This window comes from Fringilla coelebs (assembly GCF_963513975.1).
Source record: "Fringilla coelebs genome assembly, chromosome: 3".
Taxonomy (NCBI): domain Eukaryota; kingdom Metazoa; phylum Chordata; class Aves; order Passeriformes; family Fringillidae; genus Fringilla; species Fringilla coelebs.
The window spans coordinates 89,014,246-89,035,688 of NC_140030.1; the positions used below are offsets into that span (position 1 = coordinate 89,014,246).

Below are 21,443 nucleotides of genomic sequence, written 5' to 3' on the forward strand. Positions count from 1 at the left end.
TTTTTTTATGAGCAAAAAGTTTAATATACTGCTGGAGGAGAATTTGTGTTAAGGATGTCTTGAAACCAACTTTACCTGAGGTTTTCAAACAAAAAGAAATGTTTCAACGTTTAAAACTAGAGTTAGACTAAGGAAGTGCTCTTAGCTTGTTCTTGTCTTTCACTTCCCAGGTTCTTTTAGATCTGGTGTTTTTATTTTGGTTATCTTCTACCATATTGCCGCCCTTGCTGAAAGGGCCCTGTGCAGTCAGGTTTTTACAGCAGTTAATTCCATTGTGGTGCTGAAGTGAGATGATGATAACTTCATACAGGACATAAATGCACCCACTACTGCTTTTTTTTTTTTTTTTTCCTGGTCTGCGGTGCTGGAGTGAGAGATGGCAATTCTACAGGAAGAAGGTAGAATGCTGTAGAATATTTAGTCAAGAAATGATGTAAAGATTCACGAGGACTGTAAATTACCTCTCAGGGACATCTAATTTTAAGTGATTTTGCAATTTCCTTTTGTGTTCAAATATTTTTGTATTTAACAACATATAAAACTGTATATTTGTCTCTTTTTGTCCTCTTAGATTTAATTTAATTCAGTGGATAGTGCTTCACATGGAACTACTTTTTCTTTCTTCTCAGGGAATTTATACTAGCAGAAGCAAACACTTAAGAAAGTGTTGTGCCATTGATTTTTTGCTTGGATTTTTAAAATTTTATTTTTATTATTATTTAAAAAAAAAAAGGCAAAAATTAAAAATCTATTTTAAGGCAGGTGTTCAGTCTGAAACAATTAACAAACCATTTGCCTTCAGTGGATCTTTTTTTGTTCCAGCACTAGCATCTCAGGTTTTCTTGATTAGTATTGTTTGAGGTTTGTTTGCTTTTTGGAATTGTTCTTGTACTTTCTTTAGAAAGATGCTTTATGCAATTAATAATAATTATAAAAAGCTAATTTATTAACTACTGACATTAGAGGCAATGTAGAGGGAAAACTTCTCACTCTCTGAATATTTGATTGCTTTTGAAATAGATCAGATTTAGAGCTGATAAAACCAAGACTGTTTCAAACACTTGGGTATTTTAAATCTTGGTTTATAAATGTTTGTCAGCATTTAGTAAAGTATCAAAATAGCTTTTCAAGTGATGGTTTATTTACATGATCTGCTCAGTTGTTGCAGTTCAGGGATTTTTTGACAATGACTATTGAGAAACATTTCTTTCATTTACAGTGTCTTCAGCAAACACGCCTGCAATAGATAATCGTCTGTTTAGAAACAGCCTCTTTTTGGGTTTTAAAAGGTAAGGTTGTTATATGAATACTTTCTTTTTCCTGTGTAACAGAGTTCCCTCTCTTTTTTGTCTTGTTGAACACAAGTCTGTCTGGTCTTTTGTCCCCTGCTCCATGTTTTAAAAATAGCTTTCCAAATGTACTAGGAGATACTGTTGTTCCTCCCTGCTTTCCTCATTTTCCTTGCCTCTGAGCATACACTTGAAGCATTATATGTAGTAGATGAAAAAGAATTTCATTATTCTTTGTTCTATGCCATATGCCCACATATAAACTTAGGCAGTAAACATTTGGGGGTTTATCTTTATTCACCTGTTTTTAATAAACAGCTGTGCTACTGTAAATTTCCCCAAAGATTGACGCTATTAACCAGTAAAGTAATAGGGTGCTTGATGAAGATGAAATACCAGTAGGAGCCTGGTATTTCTGATATCTGATTCTGCTACATCTGCTAACTTTCTGTGCCCTCTGGGTTAATATGGCTCCTGAGCACTGGCATGTAACACCTAGTTCTGAGCTACATTGCCAGGACTTTGTGTTCCTAGTCATATGGTCCTGTTTTGCAAGGAAGGTTCCTTGTGTATATGCAAGATTTGTCTTAACCTTATGCAAGTATATGTGAATTAGCAAGCACTTCTATCATGCACTGCTTGCCCCAGTCAAATGTTTAGGACTGGGAATGATAGGGTTTTTTTTCAGCATGCCTACACCACAGTAAACAAGAGAAGTCACCTAATATTGCTCAGGACCAGGGTTTGAAGGTTGATTTTGTTATTTCTTGGAATTTTGTAATGAGTGTGAATTAGAACTGGTTTTGGTTGGATATTAGTAAAATGTAACAGGTAAATATAATCAAAATAATTTTCTAGTAAATTGCATGTTCTATCTAGCTGGTCCTGCTGTATCATAGAAAAAGGAGAAAAAGCAAACCAGTGTCGAAGTTTGGTTTCTTAGCTAGGCCCTAGCTGGCCTTGGCATCCAAGGGATAAGTGAAATAATATTTTAGATCCAGGAGGAGTATATTGCTATTCCTTTAATAGTCAGCCCCAGAATCATCTGTTTCAGATGTATTAATTAAAGTGACAGATTTTCTAAACACAGTTCCTCTCTATAAGTATAGATAAATATCCAACTGAAGTAGGATTTTCACTAGAAAGCAAACCATGCCAATGTTTACCACACACAACCAATGCTAGGCTGAAATATCCCTGCCACTGGGAAACTGCAGGTGTGCAGAATGTGAGTTAAAGTATCTTTAAAATGTCATCTTGCTGCAAACTAGTTGCTAAATATTATAGTCTGCTCAAATGAAACAGTTGCTCCTCGTAGTGGGAACAATTCCTGCTGTTCTGATTACAACAGTTGTTGGACATCTGGGCTCAAAGCTCAGAATTCAGATAGAAATTAAGGTGAGGGGTCTTCTGATGTGATTTTTGGGGGGGGGATGGTGTTGGTTTTTTTCACTTTTTACTTCAGCTTTCATTGCCACTTTTAAGTGTGTCATAAGTTTTGCTTATCTGTTTGATATTATTCCTTTGCCTCTCTTGCTACCTGGTGTCAGACACAGTGTTCAAGGTTGCCTGTGCTCAGATTTTGCCCTTACATTATTTCTGAAAGCACCCCCACTCATGTTGCCTTTTCTGTTTTAAACTTAATGGCTATAACAGCCTGACCATGAAACTTGAGGCTAGGATAAGAAAGAGAAGAAAGAATATTTGTAGGTTTTGTAAAGACCACACAAAATTTTATGGCTAAATGCAGGTCTTGAGTGTTCAAATGAACAAAGTTCAGGATTGGAGTACAAAAGTACAGGGTAGGGATGCTGGGGGACATTTGAACAATGTCTGTGGCAGACTAGTTTATGGATTTTTGTTGAAACTGCTCTTCTCTAGTAACTGCTTCAAAGTATTCACGTTCTATTTGCCTGATGTACCATTACTATTTCAGAGTCAAGTACTTTAGGAAATTGATGCATTTGATATCTGCAGTTCATTGTCATGCTGTCAGTGGTGGAGTGAGTTCACCCAACAAAGCTTAACTAACCTCACAGATGGCATTTCCTTTTCCCTCTGTGTGGACCTGCATTTGACTCATTTTCAAATACAAGTGGCAGTTGAACAGAAGGAACAAATGTTTCATAGGCTTGAGCTTCCTAAATAAAATCCTAAATTTCTGTGAATGTGTTCAAGTTTTTGTGCATCTGTTCAGACTGACATCTTACTTTCCTCTAATGAGAATTATAGGAAGATAAAATCATGTAATAAGTTTTTGTTCTTTTACCCTTGCCTATATTAATACTGTTTTATAGTTGTTGAAAAGTTACAATTCTTGAAAACTTACAGCTTCTAATGAGAATTTTTAAGTTCTATGAATTACAGGAAAATGTCAGGTTTTTAATACTTGAGATAGCTGGTTTACATTAAGATGTCAGGGGTTTTATACTTTGGTGAACTGGTTGACATGATTTTAGCTTGTAACCTCATGATGTACAGAGAATGTTCTTCCTCAAGTTCTATTTCAGTCTATGAGGGGAGAAGCTCCATGTTTTGTTTGCTACTTTTTAAAATATTACACGTTTCTCTCACTATAATGACCATTATACCTTAAGAGATTTGATTACTTTCTTTTTTTGCATAGAATAAATGCATTAAGAGCTGCCTGTAGTTATCTTGGTGTATAAAAGGTCTAATGCACAGGAGAGTTAGATTTTTTTTTTTCCTAGCAAATTCCATGTATCAAGTGCTTTCTGTGTAAAGTGCAGCTTGAGTGAAGCTCATTTTCTTGAAATGCTAAATAGAGAAGTATAAAACAAAAAAATACAATTAGGAGATGCTAAAAAATTGAACTAAGACCAAAACTAAAACACTTTCTAGTCATAAGTGATCTATTTGGAATATTGGATTGTTTGAAGTTTTTTTGCAGAAATTATGACCATATTGAGTATAGTAAAAAGCCCTAAAGTTATTCCGTACAAAATTGGTTTAAACAGTATGTGGCAATTATTGTATTTTAATTTCATCTAAATAAGATCCTCGGTGTTAATGTTCTGTGTTGTTTTAAAGAAAGCTACAAGAGTAAAATCATTTTGTTGCTTTTGTTATCCTTTGCTGCCCTCTTCAGCTCAGATGATGTACAGCTATGGAGCAAGGTAAGTGGAGATGAAACTGTAAATAAAATCAAGATTCTTTAGGCATTGCATGTTTATGGTGCATTATTGTAAATCTGAGTTCTGAGACTGAAAATGGTAGACCTGCTAATTTGAGCAGAACTTCTGTCAGTGCCAGATCAGACAAGTGTATCAAACTGAGTTCTCAAATCAGACAGTTAAGTGGAATTGTGAAAAATCAAATGTGGTATTACCATGTCATTTAGCTTATTCTACTGCAGTTTCTAGATCAATGTAGTTACTACTGAAGGTGGTTATAGCTTCTGGACCAAAGACTGCCATGGTTGTGCTATCAGGCATCAATTCACTTTCCTGTCCTCCTTAAACTTTCTCCCTGTCTTGACACTGGTGCTAACAAAGTAGTAAGGCAGACTGAGTTTTTCAGAGTTTCTGTTATATCACTTAAAGCATCAAAGTCAAATCCAGATAAAAGAAATTACTGATCATCTTGCCCAACCCTATGCTGGGGCTGTATTAGAAAGACACTGCAGTATAACTTTACCTTGGCTTACATTTTGCACAGTACATACATAAAACTTATATTTTGCACAGTATTAGAATAGGGGAGATGTTGGCAGATACTGCTTTGAATGTGGTTTCAGAATTTGGGAAGGGATGCACTGTGCTTTTTATTGTTATTCTTCAGTACTGTAACTGCTGGTTAATAAAAGTACATTTTAGATTCCACAAAGAAATCCTGGAATGAAATGGAACTTGAGATTTGTGAAGTCACTGATCAATGATTCGCATAAAATCAATTCAGGATTTTTTTTTACGTTTTACTACCTTTTACTGCTATGTGATGATTCTGGTGAGAGGATATTTTTGTCTGCTGCCTCTCTCCTTTTTTGCATTAAAAAAAGGGAGAGCAGGGAAAGAAAAAAGGGGATCCGTTATTGGTCCCATTATGAAAATAATTTTGAAGGACAGACATGAAGTAATAGTGGTCTACATGTGAAGTAATGTCTAGAGTTAAATTCGTTCTTCATCACTATGGAAGAAAAATAAATTTTGTTTTCTTCGCTAAGTTTAAGAGTAAATACATGCATTGAACTTCTAAAATAAATGCTAACTTGGGAAGTAAATAGACACTTAGAAATGATATTACACATTATTTTCTGTAATTCATTGCTTTTAGTATTCTGATATTTGATTCAGAAGAACTGTTATGACTTCTTTGGATTTTATTGCAGTGTGTATTGATTTGTCATAGGAAGATGAGGGGGAAAGGGCAGAAAAATACTGTAGTTTCACTGTGAACAGCGTCCATGGTGTTGGTAGAAAAGTAGCAGATAAGATATTCAGGTGCACATTTGGTATCTTCTGTCCTTATTTATCCATTTTCATCAACAATTGAAGGCGAGGGTTCCTTTTCTTTTGTCATTACTTAAAACACAGCACTTTGGCAGTGAGAATGCATCTCCTTCTGACTTCTTTGAGATTGCATTCTAGAATAAGGGGAGATAAAAATTCTTGAAGCACAATTTCAGTTTTTAACTGAAGATTTAATTCATAAAAATTATTTCATTTCCTTAAGAGTCAAATGATTTTTAGAGTGATGTTGTTTGGGTTGAAGTATTTGTAGGTAAGATGTGGGGGGCTTTTGGGTAAATGTTTCTTTTCTTTCAGGGGAGGTAAAATCTATATATTTCTTTGGTTTGCATGATGGATCAAACGAGTGCTAAATGTAGTTGTAATTAATTTTTATGAACACGTTTTGTCATTCAAATTGCACTTATTTACAACAGCTTAATTACAACTAGCTGTACTAGTTACCTTAACTCTACCAGAGCATGATAAATGTTGTTGCTTTATTATTTTGTTGTATTTTCTTCGTTCAGCTCTAAAAAATAAGCTTTTTAGGACAATTTCAGCCTTTCAGTAAATTGGAACATAATTGTAACATCTTCAGGAGTGACACACGTTAAGCAGCGTCTTAGGATAGCTAACTTCCTGTCGAATGATATATAAACAGAGAACTAGTGTTCCCTGTCTTAATGCTATACCTCAGAAAGCATTTCTGTTGCAATATTTTTTCAAGAAAACCCTATTATTTACCAAAAAAACCCCTTTGTGTTTCTTAGGGAATGACTATGATGTGGTAAAGAATAATACTTTAACAGAGAGATGCTTTATTATTTTGAGAATTCAATTTCAGATACTATTTGTCCTTGCTTGCTTCTTTTGGCTGCAATGTACGATTATTCTGTCTCACCAGATAACAGAACTGTTGTACAAGGATGAACGTTATTGCCTGACGCCTCCAGGACCAACTGGTAGAGTTTCAATTTCTATGATTGTAACTTATCCACAAATCCGTTCTTCTGTGTAATGATGGGTTTGAGGGATTACAACAGTAAACACTGATTGCTTCTTTTTGAAAGTGAAATTTGAAAACATGTTGGGTAAAATCCTGATTCAAATAATCAGAGCATATTCTGAGATCCACAAGATTTTTTTTTAGAATGATAAACAAATCTTACTGATAATGATTTATTTTTATAAATTTATAATCAAAAACGGAGAAGGAATACAGTATCAGTGCTTAAATACATTTTTTAAAAAGCAGTTTTTCAACCTGGTTTTACATTTAGCAGTAAAGGTACTGATTTTGTGAGGCAAAATGGTACTTAATATCCCAAATCTTCTACCTTGAAATAAGTATTCTTTTTTGTTTAATGTGTTTTTATAAAAAAGGTTTGGTTTTTTCCCCCTCTTTTCAGAGCTAGAGGGGCAAGGAGGTATGGGGACAGCTAACTTTTGCAAAGGCAGTACTTCATACTCTTCCTGTTCTGGGAAGAGCTACAGGGCCCCACATATTTTTGCACTTCATAGATAAGAAACTTAGCATAATTTGATGAAATCTGTTCATCTGAATTTTCATTGGCTAATAGGCAGTTTGTTCAGTGTTACTTGCTCAAATATTTAAAATATTTTTATATGCTTTCATATTAATATTACAATACTTAAAGTAGCTTGGTAATGGAATATAATGGGTAAAATGTACAGAATAAATATGCAAAGTGTTAGAAATCTGTTTTTTCTTTTGAGCAATGACAAAATATTTGTGGCAACTATTTGGGGTAGCAGGCAGGAAAGGGGGGGAAGGCCTTGGGCAGTACCACTTCTGTCACACGGTAGTGGAAAAAAATAGATTGAAGTAAGATTCTGTACTGAAAAGCTGTCACTAGGTCTGAAAATAATTAATATTCCTTTCACTCACCAGTTAGATATGTGCTCCCAAACCACATAATCTCTATGCCTCAGTGATCATTGTTGCCATTTCAGAGCCTCTCATCAGGGTGACATCTCACACCAAAATGATTTCTTATAAATTAATCTTGATAACATGACAGTCTCAGTAATTTTAGTGGAATGCTTTCTCTTGTTTTTTTCCACAGAAGCTGTTGGCTATTTTCTTTATCACTTGATTGACAGCATGAGTGACTCAGAGGTACAGGCCAAGGAGGAGCGTTTGAGACAATACTTCCATCAGCTGAAGAAGATGGTACCATTTCATTTTTTGCTACATAATGCCTGTCCTGTCTGACATGTATCTATTAGGTTTGAAATTGCTGCTTTTAAGTACAACCAGACCACTTCTCAATGACATGCAAGAGCTGGAGACTTGAATTACGTCTGAGATAATTTCTGTTAGACAAATTTCAGTTTGGTTCTGTTTCAAAACTCATATAATTTTTTTCCCCACCTCTTGGTACAGAATATAGTTATCCCTACCAGCCACTACAGCGGCATTTGCAGACTGCTGGACTCCTCTCAAGTTCCTGAATTAATTAAGGTCTGTGGTTCTATAGCAATTACTTTGAATCTAAAAAAAATCTCTGAATATATTCTCCTTTGCAAAACAAATGTCTTCATGCAGTGATTATGTGAAAGCTTTTTAACCTTTCTATGATTTTTCACTGTTGTAGCTGGTTTCATTTCTAATGTGAAAGGGATACATTTAATAAGTGCTGTTTCAAGTCAGTGTAATAATGCTGCAGAACACAGCTTTTTTTAACCATTGCTATTATATAATTACCTTGAACCTTTTGAGTACGATATGCTTACTTAGAGATTGGACTTTGGGGGAGATCAGTGATATTTTTTGTCTTACTGAATTTCAGGATGTAAGGTTACTGTGTCATACAACATCCCCATCTACAGACAACATTCCAGAAGTAAGTAAATTCACAGATAGCTATGCTTGTTCTTATTGTAATAATACTGTTTGGATATAGGGTTTAGATGAAGTGTAATCACTGGCTTTCAGGTCATGGAAGTATATTAATGTTATTTAAATCTACCATTTGAAGTTCAGAGGTTACTTTCCAGAGTAGGAGTAAAGGCTGTCCAGATTTTCATCTAGACCTGATACTTGACCTTGGAGTTAGCTGAGGTTTCATGCCTCAGTTTACCTGCCTGGGAGATATTTTTTTGAAAGTTCTAGTTAGTTAACAGTAGTGATGTGAGGCTTAATTCATGCTTGTAAATTACAGTGATCCACTTGAGTGGCAGTAACCATATAAATCCATACTGCTTCTAATGGTCAAGTGTCAAGTCTTTACATTTCTGATCTGAGCAAAGTGGAGATGGAAAAAGAAACAGGCTTATATTCCCTACTTCCCTGAACACAAAGAACTGAGTGCGAGAGAAATAGTAATGTTGACCTTTGTAGATATGTGACTTGATGTTGGTTTTTTTTTTACTGTGTTCTGACTCAAGTCTTCAATTAGTATGTACTATTTAAACAGATAAAAGCACCCTAAATGATTAAAAAATTTTTTCGAGTATGAAAGAAAAGGATTATTTTGTCTTGTCTTTTATTAAAGTGATCCGACAAGTTGTTCAGGGAAGGATGTTTTCACAATTGACATTCTTTCTGTTACCTCCATTTAGAGTGCTAAATCTGACGTGTCTGCTTTGGAGAAGAAACTAGAAAAGCGAAAAGCTGAAAACCAGCCTATTACAGATGTCTTGAAACAACTCATACATGCTCTTTGTGAAGAAGAGGTATCTTAAGCAATGCAGAGATAATTGGAAACACATAGCTATATTTTTAAAGGGACATAAATGACTGTGTTATGGAAAGACACAGTTAAGCAAAGACAAGTGCAGTGCTTCAGGTTTCATGGTTTGATGCTTATAAATCAAACATAAGTGCAAAAAGCAATTAAATCAAAAGGTTAACTAATTTCAGCAACACCTTGAATGGCATGTTTTGGGGTTGCTGAAGTTTGTTTACAATAATCTGCAAAGTGAATAATAGTAACAGCTGTGATAGGTTTATCATACATGCCAACTGTCCTTTCAAGCCATGGCTCCGGTCTCTTATATCTAGATTGTCAAGCAACTGATACATGCACTAGTCATTTGCAATTCAAATATTACTAGGTTGTTAATGCAGGGATTGAAATTCCATTTTCCTGCAGGAGGAAAGCTCTTCTGAGATAAAGGGTCTCTTGCCTTCATTCGGCAGGCGTCCAGCTGTAGTTTACATTCATTTAGTGTGTGTCTGTAATTTGTGGGGTATCACCACACTTTTGTTCGATTTCTTGTTTAGTATGATCCTGCCTATAAAGCTGGATATATAGGAACAGTAACACTTGTGCAGGTGATAGCACAATATTCTCTGCTGCTACGAACACAATTTAGAAGGAGTTGAGTATCTCAGCTGTGTATCTCTACAATTTTGCATATGAAATAAGCCTAGATGCAAACACCGTTGCAAGTTCAAAGTGGTCAAATGTATGAATAAGAATTTATAGAAAAATAAGATTTCTATGGAATTAATAAGTAGTTTCTTATTCTTTAGAAAGTAGACTTGTTATGTGTTTAGCAGTTTACCAGGTGAAAATGGTTATGAATGCCAAATAAATAACTGTTTTAGAATAAGAACTGTTTTAGAATATGGGTTAATCACGTTCATTATCGGGGTTAAAAAAAAAATACATCTCTTACATTAAGAAATGCAAGAAATATAAATGCAAAGCAAGAAAATTTATTTAGAAGTCTATTCTCAAATTAATATAAAGGGTGTTCAACAAAAATAATGTTTGCGAAACAGCTTTCACTCTTAAAATTTCCTAAAGCATTATTACAGCACTGTGTTTTTGTATGTGATCCTACACTACTAAAAGCACTAAAGCAGTCATGTAACTGCAGACTGAATGTATAAGATTCATAATGTCAGATTGACTTTTCCTCTCGTTCACATCTTTGCTTTGTTCCTTTTTTAGAATATGCAAAAAGCCCTTGAAGTGAAAGCCAAATACGAACCGGACATGGTTGTCGGTGGCTATGCAGCCTTAATAAATTTGTGCTGTCGACATGATAATGTAGAAGAGGCAATGAACCTGAAAGAAAAAGTGTAAGTACACCGGCACTGAAACATGTCACAGAGATTTATGCTGATACACAGACCTTGTTGAATTAAGTAGGTTGAGTATTAACCCCCTCATCCATTTTTAATTAGTTTTCCCCAACAATGTATGTGCATGTAAAACAGTCATGGGTGTGGTTTTTGGAAACAAAAAATATGCTTTGTGTAATTGAACATTAGAAGCAGCTACTTTGTGTGGTCAGTAATTTCATTTTATTTTTATTTTGAAAAAGGCAGATTGCTATATAAGATGTTTTATTTTAAACAGGCATAGTGTCTAAATTGAATTTTGGCTTAATTTACAGTTAAAGATGGGCACCTGTATTGTGTGTTACAAAGCACGTAAAATGTGTTTAGAGTGCGGGACGCTTATATTGTTTTTAGAATAGCAGTGTTTGAGTAGTGTTACTTTAAGACTGTCAACAAGCATTCTGTTTTGAATTTTTGTATTCAGTTCTTTGAAACTTGGCAGTAAAAGTTAGCTCCCAGCTAAAACATGCCATGCATGACTTAGCCTGGAGCAAATTCTTACAGATGATCCTTTTATTTCCCCCTTTCTTTTTTCCCCTCAAAAGGCTCCATTTGGTCTGGTGCTATAGTGAATCGAAAACAAAGTTATATGTGACTTTCAGGGTCTCTCTCTCACATACACCCACGAAGTACTTGCTTAGGTTTTACAGCAGGTTGGCAGGCAGGTGCTCATTACACCTTGCTAGTGTTAGAAATGATGTGAAATGATTGAGCTGTGAATATAAAGAATTTTGCCCCTCTACAAATAAGGGTTGTGTATTGGCTTTGAATGCAGTTCTGCTCTCACATAGTCCCTAGTGTGAGTTTGCAGGAAGTGAAATTCAGTCTTCTGCTGGAGTTTCACTGCAGTAACACATTTTTACCAATCTGCCTCAAGCGTAGCCTCATATTGCAAAAAAGTGTCTCTTTGGATTGTTATAGAAAGAAACAGTGGTGAAGGAATTAACTTTTAGTACTTCCAGAGAAAAGAAACAATGCATAGCAGAAACTTCAAAATAGTGGCTTTTAACTTAGGCGAATAGTTTCAATCTCTGTGTCAAAAAGAATATAGCCCTGTTCCAGTCATCTGCACCGTTTTCTTCCCTGGCTTCTGAAAAATAACCTATTTTATGCAATAACTACCAGATAATTAAGCCATCTGACTCTTTCTCAGAAACATAACCTTTGGCTTTTGAGGGTGGGAAGGTGGATCATATTTTTAAATCATGTTCTAATGATGCATCTTTTCAATTCTATCAGATTTTTCCTTTAAGACTTACTATCATTTTTAGCTCTTGGTGCTGTTGCTGTGTTATGTACTTTTGAAAATAAACCTTTAAGCAGAAGCTATGAAATGTGACCCTCTGTTGATAAAATTCTTAATGCTTTAATTTCCAGCTTCCCTAAGAATTCACCTGTTGCTCTTGACAGTGGAAAGTACGTAGCACTGATAGAAGTCTTAGGAAAGCATGGTAGACTGGAAGGTAATCCATTTGCTTTCATTGTGTGTTTCTGCTATATAATAAAGGTATCTTGCCTCGAGAATAAAAATGTGACTTGATATTAATGGTATATCATGTCCTGAAAAGTGCTTGAACATTTTGCATACAAATTTGCATGTGAATTCAACCAGAGATGCTTGGACAGTGCAGGCCATTAGTTTTAATGGATTGGCAAGCTTGTCATTTACATTTGCACAGCTCAGTGCTTTTTGCATTTCTGCAGCTAGTTTTTATTAGCATTGCTGTTTGGATTGAGTTTGAAGATCATGACTTATGGCACAAATTGCGTATGTGCCTAGACTAATGGCTTTGTTTTTGCTTAAGAAGGTCTGAAGGCTGAACATAAAACCTATAAACATAACCCTCTTATAAGAGCCAAGTGCTGAAAAAAAAAAAAGGAACTTTTCATAAAGTATATATTTTTCTCTTACTATTCTTTTTTCTGTTTGCTATTGAATTTTATATTCAATCTGTAAGCTGCCTGGAAATTTTTTGGCTTTTTAATGAGTGTTTTACAAACTGTGTATTTCATATTTCTAGATGTTTGCATTAAGCTGTTAGCTCTTTCATTTTTGTAATTTAGTCTAATATAATTCTGTGGTTTACATGGTCTGGTTGATCTTTGAAAAGAACTCTAGACTGTCATTAGCTTTAAAAGATGAATCTGAATATTGAGTTCTATGATTTGGTAGAGTAACAACTACACTAACATTATAAAACATGGTCTAAGCCTAGACACAAAATTTAATGTTTTTTTTTAAAATACTGTAAAATAAAACAAAAAAGCTAGTATAGTTTTTTTCATGTAACATCTTCCTTTGAAATTTGTCTTGGCCTTTTATTAAGCTTACTATTAGAAAAATAATAAACAAAGCTGATGTTGTCCAAATCATAATAAATCAGATCATGTCCACCTCTACATTAAGCAGTTTGAAAATATGAGCTTGCTTTTAAGACTATAAATGTCCCTCAGAAAATAAAATAATTCAGAAATGTAGCCAAATGTAAAGTGGTCGAAACATTCTGTCTATGCAGTAATTAAGAACATTATAAAAATGCATTTATTCCATATACAAAAATGTTTGTTTCCGCCTTACTAATGAAGCTTAATGAACCTAATGTTTTAACATGCAGTCTGTTAGAAAGCTTTCATTGGCTCTCCTTGGCTAATTAGTATCGACACAGCAAACAGGCCCTATCGGTATCAGACCATTAGTCTGGCTGTATATACAGTGTAAACATATCTTTATTATCTGGCCTCGTGACAAGCCATCTGCTGAAGAAACAATGGAGTGATTTAGCAGATGTTAGCATTGAACGATAAAAGCATCCATTTAGTAGAATCTTGCAGCTATAGGGCAGGCTGTGCAGGGTTATGTGGTGCAGAGTGGGCACACAGTTCCTATCTATAATTTGTAGTCAAAGTTGCAGGAAAATGATAAAACCATGCTATTGTGGATTTATAATTGTAGTCTCGTTTAGAAATGCAAGTAGTAATTAACTTGAAATCGGCATTATACACCAGAATTTACATTCCTGCTGGGTTTGAAATGCTGTTTTAATAGCAGTTTGTTTTCCCTACATGAAATTACCTAAGGGTCTTTTGTGTTGTTTCATTGTAGATGCTATTAACATTCTAACGGAGATGAAAGAGAAGGATGTTCCTATCTCAGGCAGAACAGTTGCATCTTTTCTCCGCATTCTTAATGCTGCTGCCATGCGAGGTGAAGTTGAAACAGTGAATCGATTACACGATGCCATTGCAAACCTGGGGATGGTACAAACTGCTGCCCTTCATGCCCCTCTGATTACAGTTCACCTTGAAAAGTAAGCTATGCTTGGGCTTCAGATGAACCAAGTTATGATATTTATATGTGTTCTATGACCTGTGTGCGCAATTCACAGCTGCGCATACGTGTCTGGAAGTGCTCACGCACATGCAATTACTGAAATGATCTTAGAGCAGTAATGAACAAATATGTTTTCTTCATTTAGCTAAGTCTCTTTTCATCAGCTAGACATCATGTCATGATCTCTGGGAACAGCAGCTGTGTTTTACGGGCACATCGGAGATGAAGTGGCTATATGTTGGAATATGCTTAAGAATTAGTTTGTTCTAAAGTCTGTTTGACAAGATAGCTATTCAGAGCATGATAGGTGCAGTCTCAGCTCTTGTGGTTAAGTGGAACATGTTTTCACATCAAAACAGCATTATTTTGCTGTGCCTTGCAGTATATCTCAGGTGAGTTGCAGGGCGGTTGTTGAATACTGAAGTATTTTTAATTCATGTAATTCAAGTAATTTGATATCATTGCCAGTAGGCTGCTGTGTTGTTGAATTTAAAATTCAAAGAAAATACTGTCTGGTCTGTTATGTTTGAGGGGTTTTGCCTATATATACTTGTAGTACCATATATTAGAGAAAAGGAATTTTGTACAGGCGTTCTGTTGGGAAGTATCTTTAATTCCATGTGTATTATTACTTTGCATAAGTTTTCATTATGATGTGTAGGCTATTTGAGTTAACATGCATATGAATTTTATAATAATCACCTTTTAAAATTAAGTCAAGAGTCACTTTTCCTTTACCATATGCAGATTCCTTTTATTATTCTTTTTGTGTCACTTCTGTAGTTCCTGGATTTTCGACACTTGTAGCTAGAGTTTATGAATCAATTTCTTTACATTTGGTTCATGTAAGCAAAATGCTATTGGCATAAATATAATAGCTATGAAATAAATTAATTTTCATATTATCATATAAGTCAGCCATGTAGGGACTTTTAGTTCTTGTAGGTATTCTGGGTATGCAAGGTCTGTATAACATTCCTGTATTGAAAATTCTTGAGCAAGAGCTAACTCTTGGTGGATGTGTGCACATTCTCTTTTAAAAACAGTGTTTTAGTGAGTGGTCAACAGTTAAGAATATAGTGTACATATTCTCAGTCAGTGACTCTCTCTTGGTTGCATCACAAGCCAGGCAGATGTTTATGAAAGTAATTTAACTGCAGTCATATGTAACTAATGTGTCGGAAAAATATCTGATATGCTTTGCAGTGTGCATAAGAGCAGCTGCATTTTGCATAATTGCTTTATGCACATTGACATGCAAGTTGTACCTGTGCTACTTCAGCTCTTTTCACTTGAGATGCAGTGTATGATGGTGTAGATAAAGGTGTGATCATGTGCGGATGAAGAGGGGGACAGTAATGAGTGTTATTTTATTTTGATTACACTTTTTTTTTTTGGATTATAAGTTTTTGGGAAAACTTTATAAAAAGTTGGAGGTTTACTATTAATAATGGAACTTTTGATGAGACTAGATTCATGAAAGAGAAAGTAGTTCCAGACTGTGGAATTGTATGGCTTGAAGTAATTGGTCCTCAACTGTAGAGGTGCCAATATAATTCATATATATAAGTAAAAGGAAAGTAAGCTAATATCTTATGGATTTTTACTACCTTATGGGTAGAGAGACTGCATCTTCTCTAATGGTAGACAGAATTTGGAAGGTTTTTTCCTGCATAATTTCCTTAGGAGGAATAACTGCATTTTTGCTGGGGTGTTTATTTTTTGGCAAGGGGGAGGTGTTGTGCTTTGGGATTTGCTTTGTTTTTCTTTGATATGCTAAGAGTATTTTGAAAGTTATGAGTGACTGAAATAAGTGTTAGTCATTTCTTTCAGTAGTGGTCCTTATTGTTTGCCATCCTACAGCTCCAGTGTCATGCTGAAGTGTTGTCATTTAGCTGCAGGTCATCAGCATGCCTCTGAAATAAGCTCTGGGGTATTTTAAAATGTTCCACAGTAGTGGTCGTACTAGTGTTTTGTTTTCTTAATTTACTTCAAACTTTTAAATTGCTTGTAAAGGAATATGTGATTCACTTTTGAAGATTTCAACAATTAGAGGTATAAAGTGTTTTCATCCACCCCTTTCTTCCAGTCCTGAATATTCTTAAGTTCTTATTAAGTCCTAATGTAACTTAAAAGTTTTGAACAGAGCATGGAAAAGAAAAAAATGTTGGTGGTGGACAGCATAACTTTACAAAAGTCAGCATTATAGTAGAATGGATATTCTGCCTTTAATATTCTTGGAAGTATTTAACTGAAGTAACTAGAGAAAGAACCCATGCTTACCTTGCAGTTTTTCTCACACTGAGTAAGGAACTATCTCCCTGCATTAAATTTTGTGATTTTTATTTATGACCTTGAACAGTTTCTCAAGATGGGAAAATCACATTAAAAATTGAGACAGTCCATATGGTCTTGGTCTGTTATATAATGTGATAAACCTTCCTTAGATTGTGGAGAAAAACTTGCAGGTATATAAAGAACTTGTACTTTGTCTTAAAATGTCTTACTTTTGAACCAGTTCTTCCACCTGCTGATAATTAGAAAAACTTGGGATACCTACACCACGTAAAAATTAAGATTTTTAAGGATTGTGGTTTTGGCTTAAGATCTCTACAAACTCATCTTTGAGAGAAGAAACAAAAAAAAAATCTTCAGGTTTGAAATGTACTAATTCTTGATATAAAAAGTTGTCTGAAGCAGAGGGAAGAAAATTTGCAGGTAAACTATGAAAGCATTATATTACAGACCATATGAGTAAATTATTTTGTGTTTTAAGTTAGGGAACACAAGCTGTTAATACCTGTATCTTAAATGATAAAAAGATGGATTGTTTTTCTTTCAAAATGGTGAATGTATTTTAATACAGCATTGTCCAGTAGAGCATTGTGTGCTCATTTGTCATTAATCTCATATAAACCCATTTTGATTAGTTTCTTATGTAGCAGACAGAGCATGAATGCAGTGCCTTGACAATTTTCCTTCTGTTGTTTTCACAGAGTTAAAATCACCTGTGATTCTTTTTGAGATCACTCTGCAGCACTTACAAGTTATTTGACTTTTATATACACTTGTAAAAACAGACATCTTTGTAAATTAAGTGGTATTTTTAGTGGGGGACACATGTCTCTAGTGAGGAGAGGTTTTTTCCCAATATTTTTAGCAGCTTTATTTCAAATATTGTATTAAAACTCCTTAATGTGTTGCAATGAAATTAGGGATGTTTGGCTCTCTTACTCCATTATTGCAATTAGGAATTTAGCATCATCAGTGCCAAAGGACAAAAGTGTCTCATTTGCCCTATGGGGACAGGACAGTGATAAGATGATTTTTCGTCAAGGATCATTGGGTCGTAATTAAGTTACATTCATGGCTATTGCTTTTTGAAGGATGATTGGTAAATGACAGGCTTCATGTGCTTGCTATGGACAGTGTTCACTAGGGTTTTTTCTCCCTCTGTCAGAAAATCCTGTTGAGTCTGATAATGTAAATGTGGCATTTTATTCTGAACAAAAGAGCAGGGAAATGAGCTATCTTGTCTAATCATTCAGTTGTTTAACACCGACTTCCAGTTTAGACTCAATTGGCTGGAAAGCACTTGACATGTGAAGTTAGTGCTGTTCGGAACGCATGTTTGAGTAAATTTTAAAGTAAGTGACAGCTAAATTGTACCTAGGGAAATTACAAAGCCTTCAACACAGTTAATTTTTTGGGGAGGATTAGTTGTAATTGCAACACCAGTCTCCTTGAAGATTCCTTAGTACAGCAAATGAACAGAAACACATTTAGCTCTTTCAAGAGCCTGTTCTCTTTTTACAGAATAATTTTTGTAAAGCTGATTGTACCTTGCTGAATTGACTTCCCTCTACACTAACATCTGCTTCAGATTTGTAGAGAAGGATTTGTTTTACCAGGCTACCCTCCACCCCCACCCCAGAGAGTCCCTTTTTTCTTTTTACCTCTCTAGTGATTTCAGGTTTGAGAGCTTTTCAATCAGTAAACCCCTTAGGTAAATTGCCACTTCACTAAAGCTTTATGCATAATGTTGCAGCACTTCATTCCAATTAAAATCAATATTTGGAGTCTTATTTTTATCAGGCAGACTCTCTGGTTGGGAAAGTTGTTTATTACAAGTAAAAGCGTTAGATTTAGTGCTGCATTCTTTAAGAAGAGGGGAGTGGCTTGTTGAAAGTGAGGGGGGCTGAAATATCAGGGAATGGTATAGCCAGTCCTGCCACAGTCAATCCTGCAAACATTCCACTACCTGAGTAATTTTGGTTCTTCAGATAGCTTTGTGTGATTAAAATGCCCACACAAATATTTTGGAAGATTGGACCCATAATACCTTGGACTTTGTAGCCATTCTAAACAGAAAAGAATCAAAAAACTTGGTGTCTTAACCTGAACTTCAGCTGGAAAATAATGCCAAAATAGGACTTTCCTGGGGCTGCACAAAGGCTTTGTGACTGCAGCTTCTTCTGTCATTCAAAAATTATAGTGTATCTTCTTTTTTAAAAGAGCAAGTTTCAAAGTGCCAGAAAAATACACCTAATCTTTAAGTGGAACAGGTCTAGATAATATTTGTGAGTGACTTAAAGCTGTAGTATCTGGCCAACTCAAAATGAAGCATGGATCGTCTGTGTTCACGCTTTAATTACTGTTTATTCCAAACTGATCCTGAAAATACGATTTTTCCAACATGGCTATGAATATATGGGCTTTTTTTTCCCCTTTTTGACTAGAACCATATTAATTAAATAATAATTTTAGACAAGGCTTTTAATGTCTTAGAGTAGTAAGTATCCTTTGCGAGGATAAAAGGGTGTTTGACACACGCATAACTTGTTACAGAAAGACTCCCAAATACTTTCAAATGTGCAGCAGTTTTAGTTTAAATCATTGTCTAAATAGCATTTTCTTAAAATGTAGAAATTTTCTTTTGTGCAGCTCTTTTTATTATAATTGTTTCAAGAAACATATTAAAATGTTATGTCTGCTTGAAATTTGATGCCTACAGTGAGTTCCTTATTTTTCATTTTCTAAAAGGTCTGTAAAAACTGCTTACAAAAGTAGCTGCTAGTACTTGGAATTAACTGCAGTTTGTGGCAGTTAAACAATACTGCAGATTGCTAAATCAGAGAAGCTTAAGTACAGGCATAAGCTTGATCATTTTCTCTTTGCAGTAGTGGTACCAACAATTTATCAAGTCGGAACTTCTCTGCGTTTTATTGTTTTATATTTGCCTTTGCCAGTTTTAGTATTTATGTGTTCTATAAACCCCATTCTCTAGTAAACTGTGGATGACTGGTTGATGCATTGAGTGCAACTTAACAAATATATCTGATTTTAGTAGATTAAAAAGAGTTGTACATCAGTGTGGAAGATACAGTACTCTTTAAACACAAACTTAGTCAGCTTCTTTGAGCAGTAGGTCCCAGTAACAGGTACAGTATTTCAATTTATTTTTGTCTCAGGTCTTCGGTGACTTTTTTTCTCTGCATGTGCATTATTAATGCCTTCAGAAGTATACATGTAGAGACTAGAAAACTGTTAATGCTATTGCTTGAATGACATTGCAATTATTCATTCATTTATTGATAGCTTTGACCTAAAAACAGTCACTTTAATCCTTTAGGAATACAGCCGAGACAATACTATAGCTGTTTGAGCATCAGTCTGTAAAGCTAGATTTATCACTGCAAACTTTAATTTGAATGTATAAATGTTGTTGTGCCTCCTTAGAAAATTGAGTAGTTTTCTGTAAAACTGGTTTTTTTCTAGATGTTAACTGAACTTGCATCTAAAGCAGGAGAAAAATACTGATTATATAAATCTTTATATCTGACTATGGTAACTACCATAGTATTTCGCTTTTATGACAGTAATCTAGCCTGCAACATCTACTTGCAGTTTTGAAATTAACCTGTAATTTAGTCTTCACCCCAAATGACAAAAATTCAAATGACTCCATGGGGTGCCAGAAGATGCACTGTAAACAGGGCTCAGTAAGGGGGATAAGGTAGAAATCCATCATCTTAGGTTCTTTTAAAGAATGCCAGTATTACTGAATAAAATTAATTCTTCTTCTCTGTTTTACTACTAAAATTTTAAAAAATATTAGCCTAGATAATGATAGCCGTACATGGGAGTTTAGTTAGTTATTCTTTGAAAAAGCAAAATCTGTGCTGCACAAGAAATGCAATGTGAAGAGAGGACATCTGAATTGGGCTTGTTTTAACGGTAATATCTTGATTGTTAAGATTTTGTTGATGAAAAATAACTTTTTCATCATGCTTAAGAATGTTAAATCATTATTTCAAGTCAGCCTTTCAGCTGCTGTTGTTAAGTGATTTTTAATTTTTTTTTTTTTTCCCTTTGGTAACTTACATCAAATAAAGCTCTTGAAATCTAAAATGCAGTCTTACTGACTGCGTGGCTACTTACATTTTGTGTGTGTGGTCTTGGTTTGTTTCAGCTTAAACCTTGCCCTTCAAAGAATAACTTGACACATTGTTTTACCAGTGTTTCTGGTGGTTTTTGCTTTGTTTTGTTTGGTTTTGTTTCGAGATTGGGTTGTAACCCTTTGAAAAAAAGGTCTGCAGCAGATGATTAAAGTTACACAGTATGGAAGATTTTGTATTTGTTGTCATTTGTGATTGTTTTTATGACTTTCTGCGTTTTAATTATGTATACTTCTGAAGGTGTTAATAGTGTGTACATAGGGGAAAACTCAGTGAAGGATTTAGGTACCATAAATGGAAATATTCTGTGTGTTACTTCTATTTGCTGCTCAAAGGCTCCTGATGAAATGCATTTAATGCCATCTTGTACACTTACTTAACATTACATGGATTTACACTAGTGCCGTGTCTGACGTGGGTAGGCCAGCATAAAACACATTTTGGTACCATGTTATATTGTTGAATTAACTGCAAAAATTGTATTTTTTAAAGTAGGAAATATCTGTTGGATTCTGATTTTCATATAGAACGGAATAATGCTATAGCCCTTCCATTGTGATGGAGTGGACATCAAAAGATTATTTACAGGGACTCTGTTGAGGTGTAAAAACAGTGTAAAGCAATCTAATGAGGTATGGTTATCTTAACTCTGGTGATCTCTACTGAAACAAAATATTGTGGACTAATTGTGAAGATAGTAATTGGAAATGCCTAAGCATGGACAGAGAGGTAATAGAGTGTACATGGTATTGCTTAAAAATGAGAAAAATAAAGCTGTTAAACACTTAAGTGAATTTT

At 34.8% G+C, this 21,443-nt stretch overlaps 1 protein-coding gene across 3 annotated transcripts in view; it reads left to right on the top strand.

The window, feature by feature from the left end:
- The window catches only part of LRPPRC (leucine rich pentatricopeptide repeat containing), a gene marked incomplete at its 5' end in the record, with an annotated part of 86,634 nt that overhangs the window by 26,174 nt on the left and 39,017 nt on the right, over window positions 1–21,443 (top strand). For 2 of the 3 annotated variants that reach the window (XM_084203270.1, XM_084203271.1), the window contains 10 exons: window positions 1,220–1,289; window positions 4,399–4,426; window positions 6,663–6,720; window positions 7,846–7,952; window positions 8,166–8,243; window positions 8,572–8,625; window positions 9,344–9,457; window positions 10,684–10,814; window positions 12,234–12,319; window positions 13,960–14,164. In XM_084203270.1, coding sequence (XP_084059396.1) covers window positions 1,220–1,289; window positions 4,399–4,426; window positions 6,663–6,720; window positions 7,846–7,952; window positions 8,166–8,243; window positions 8,572–8,625; window positions 9,344–9,457; window positions 10,684–10,814; window positions 12,234–12,319; window positions 13,960–14,164 — 931 coding nt within the window. The remainder of the gene's footprint in view (window positions 1–1,219; window positions 1,290–4,398; window positions 4,427–6,662; window positions 6,721–7,845; window positions 7,953–8,165; window positions 8,244–8,571; window positions 8,626–9,343; window positions 9,458–10,683; window positions 10,815–12,233; window positions 12,320–13,959; window positions 14,165–21,443) is intronic. The other variant, XM_084203272.1, reaches the window with a different exon arrangement.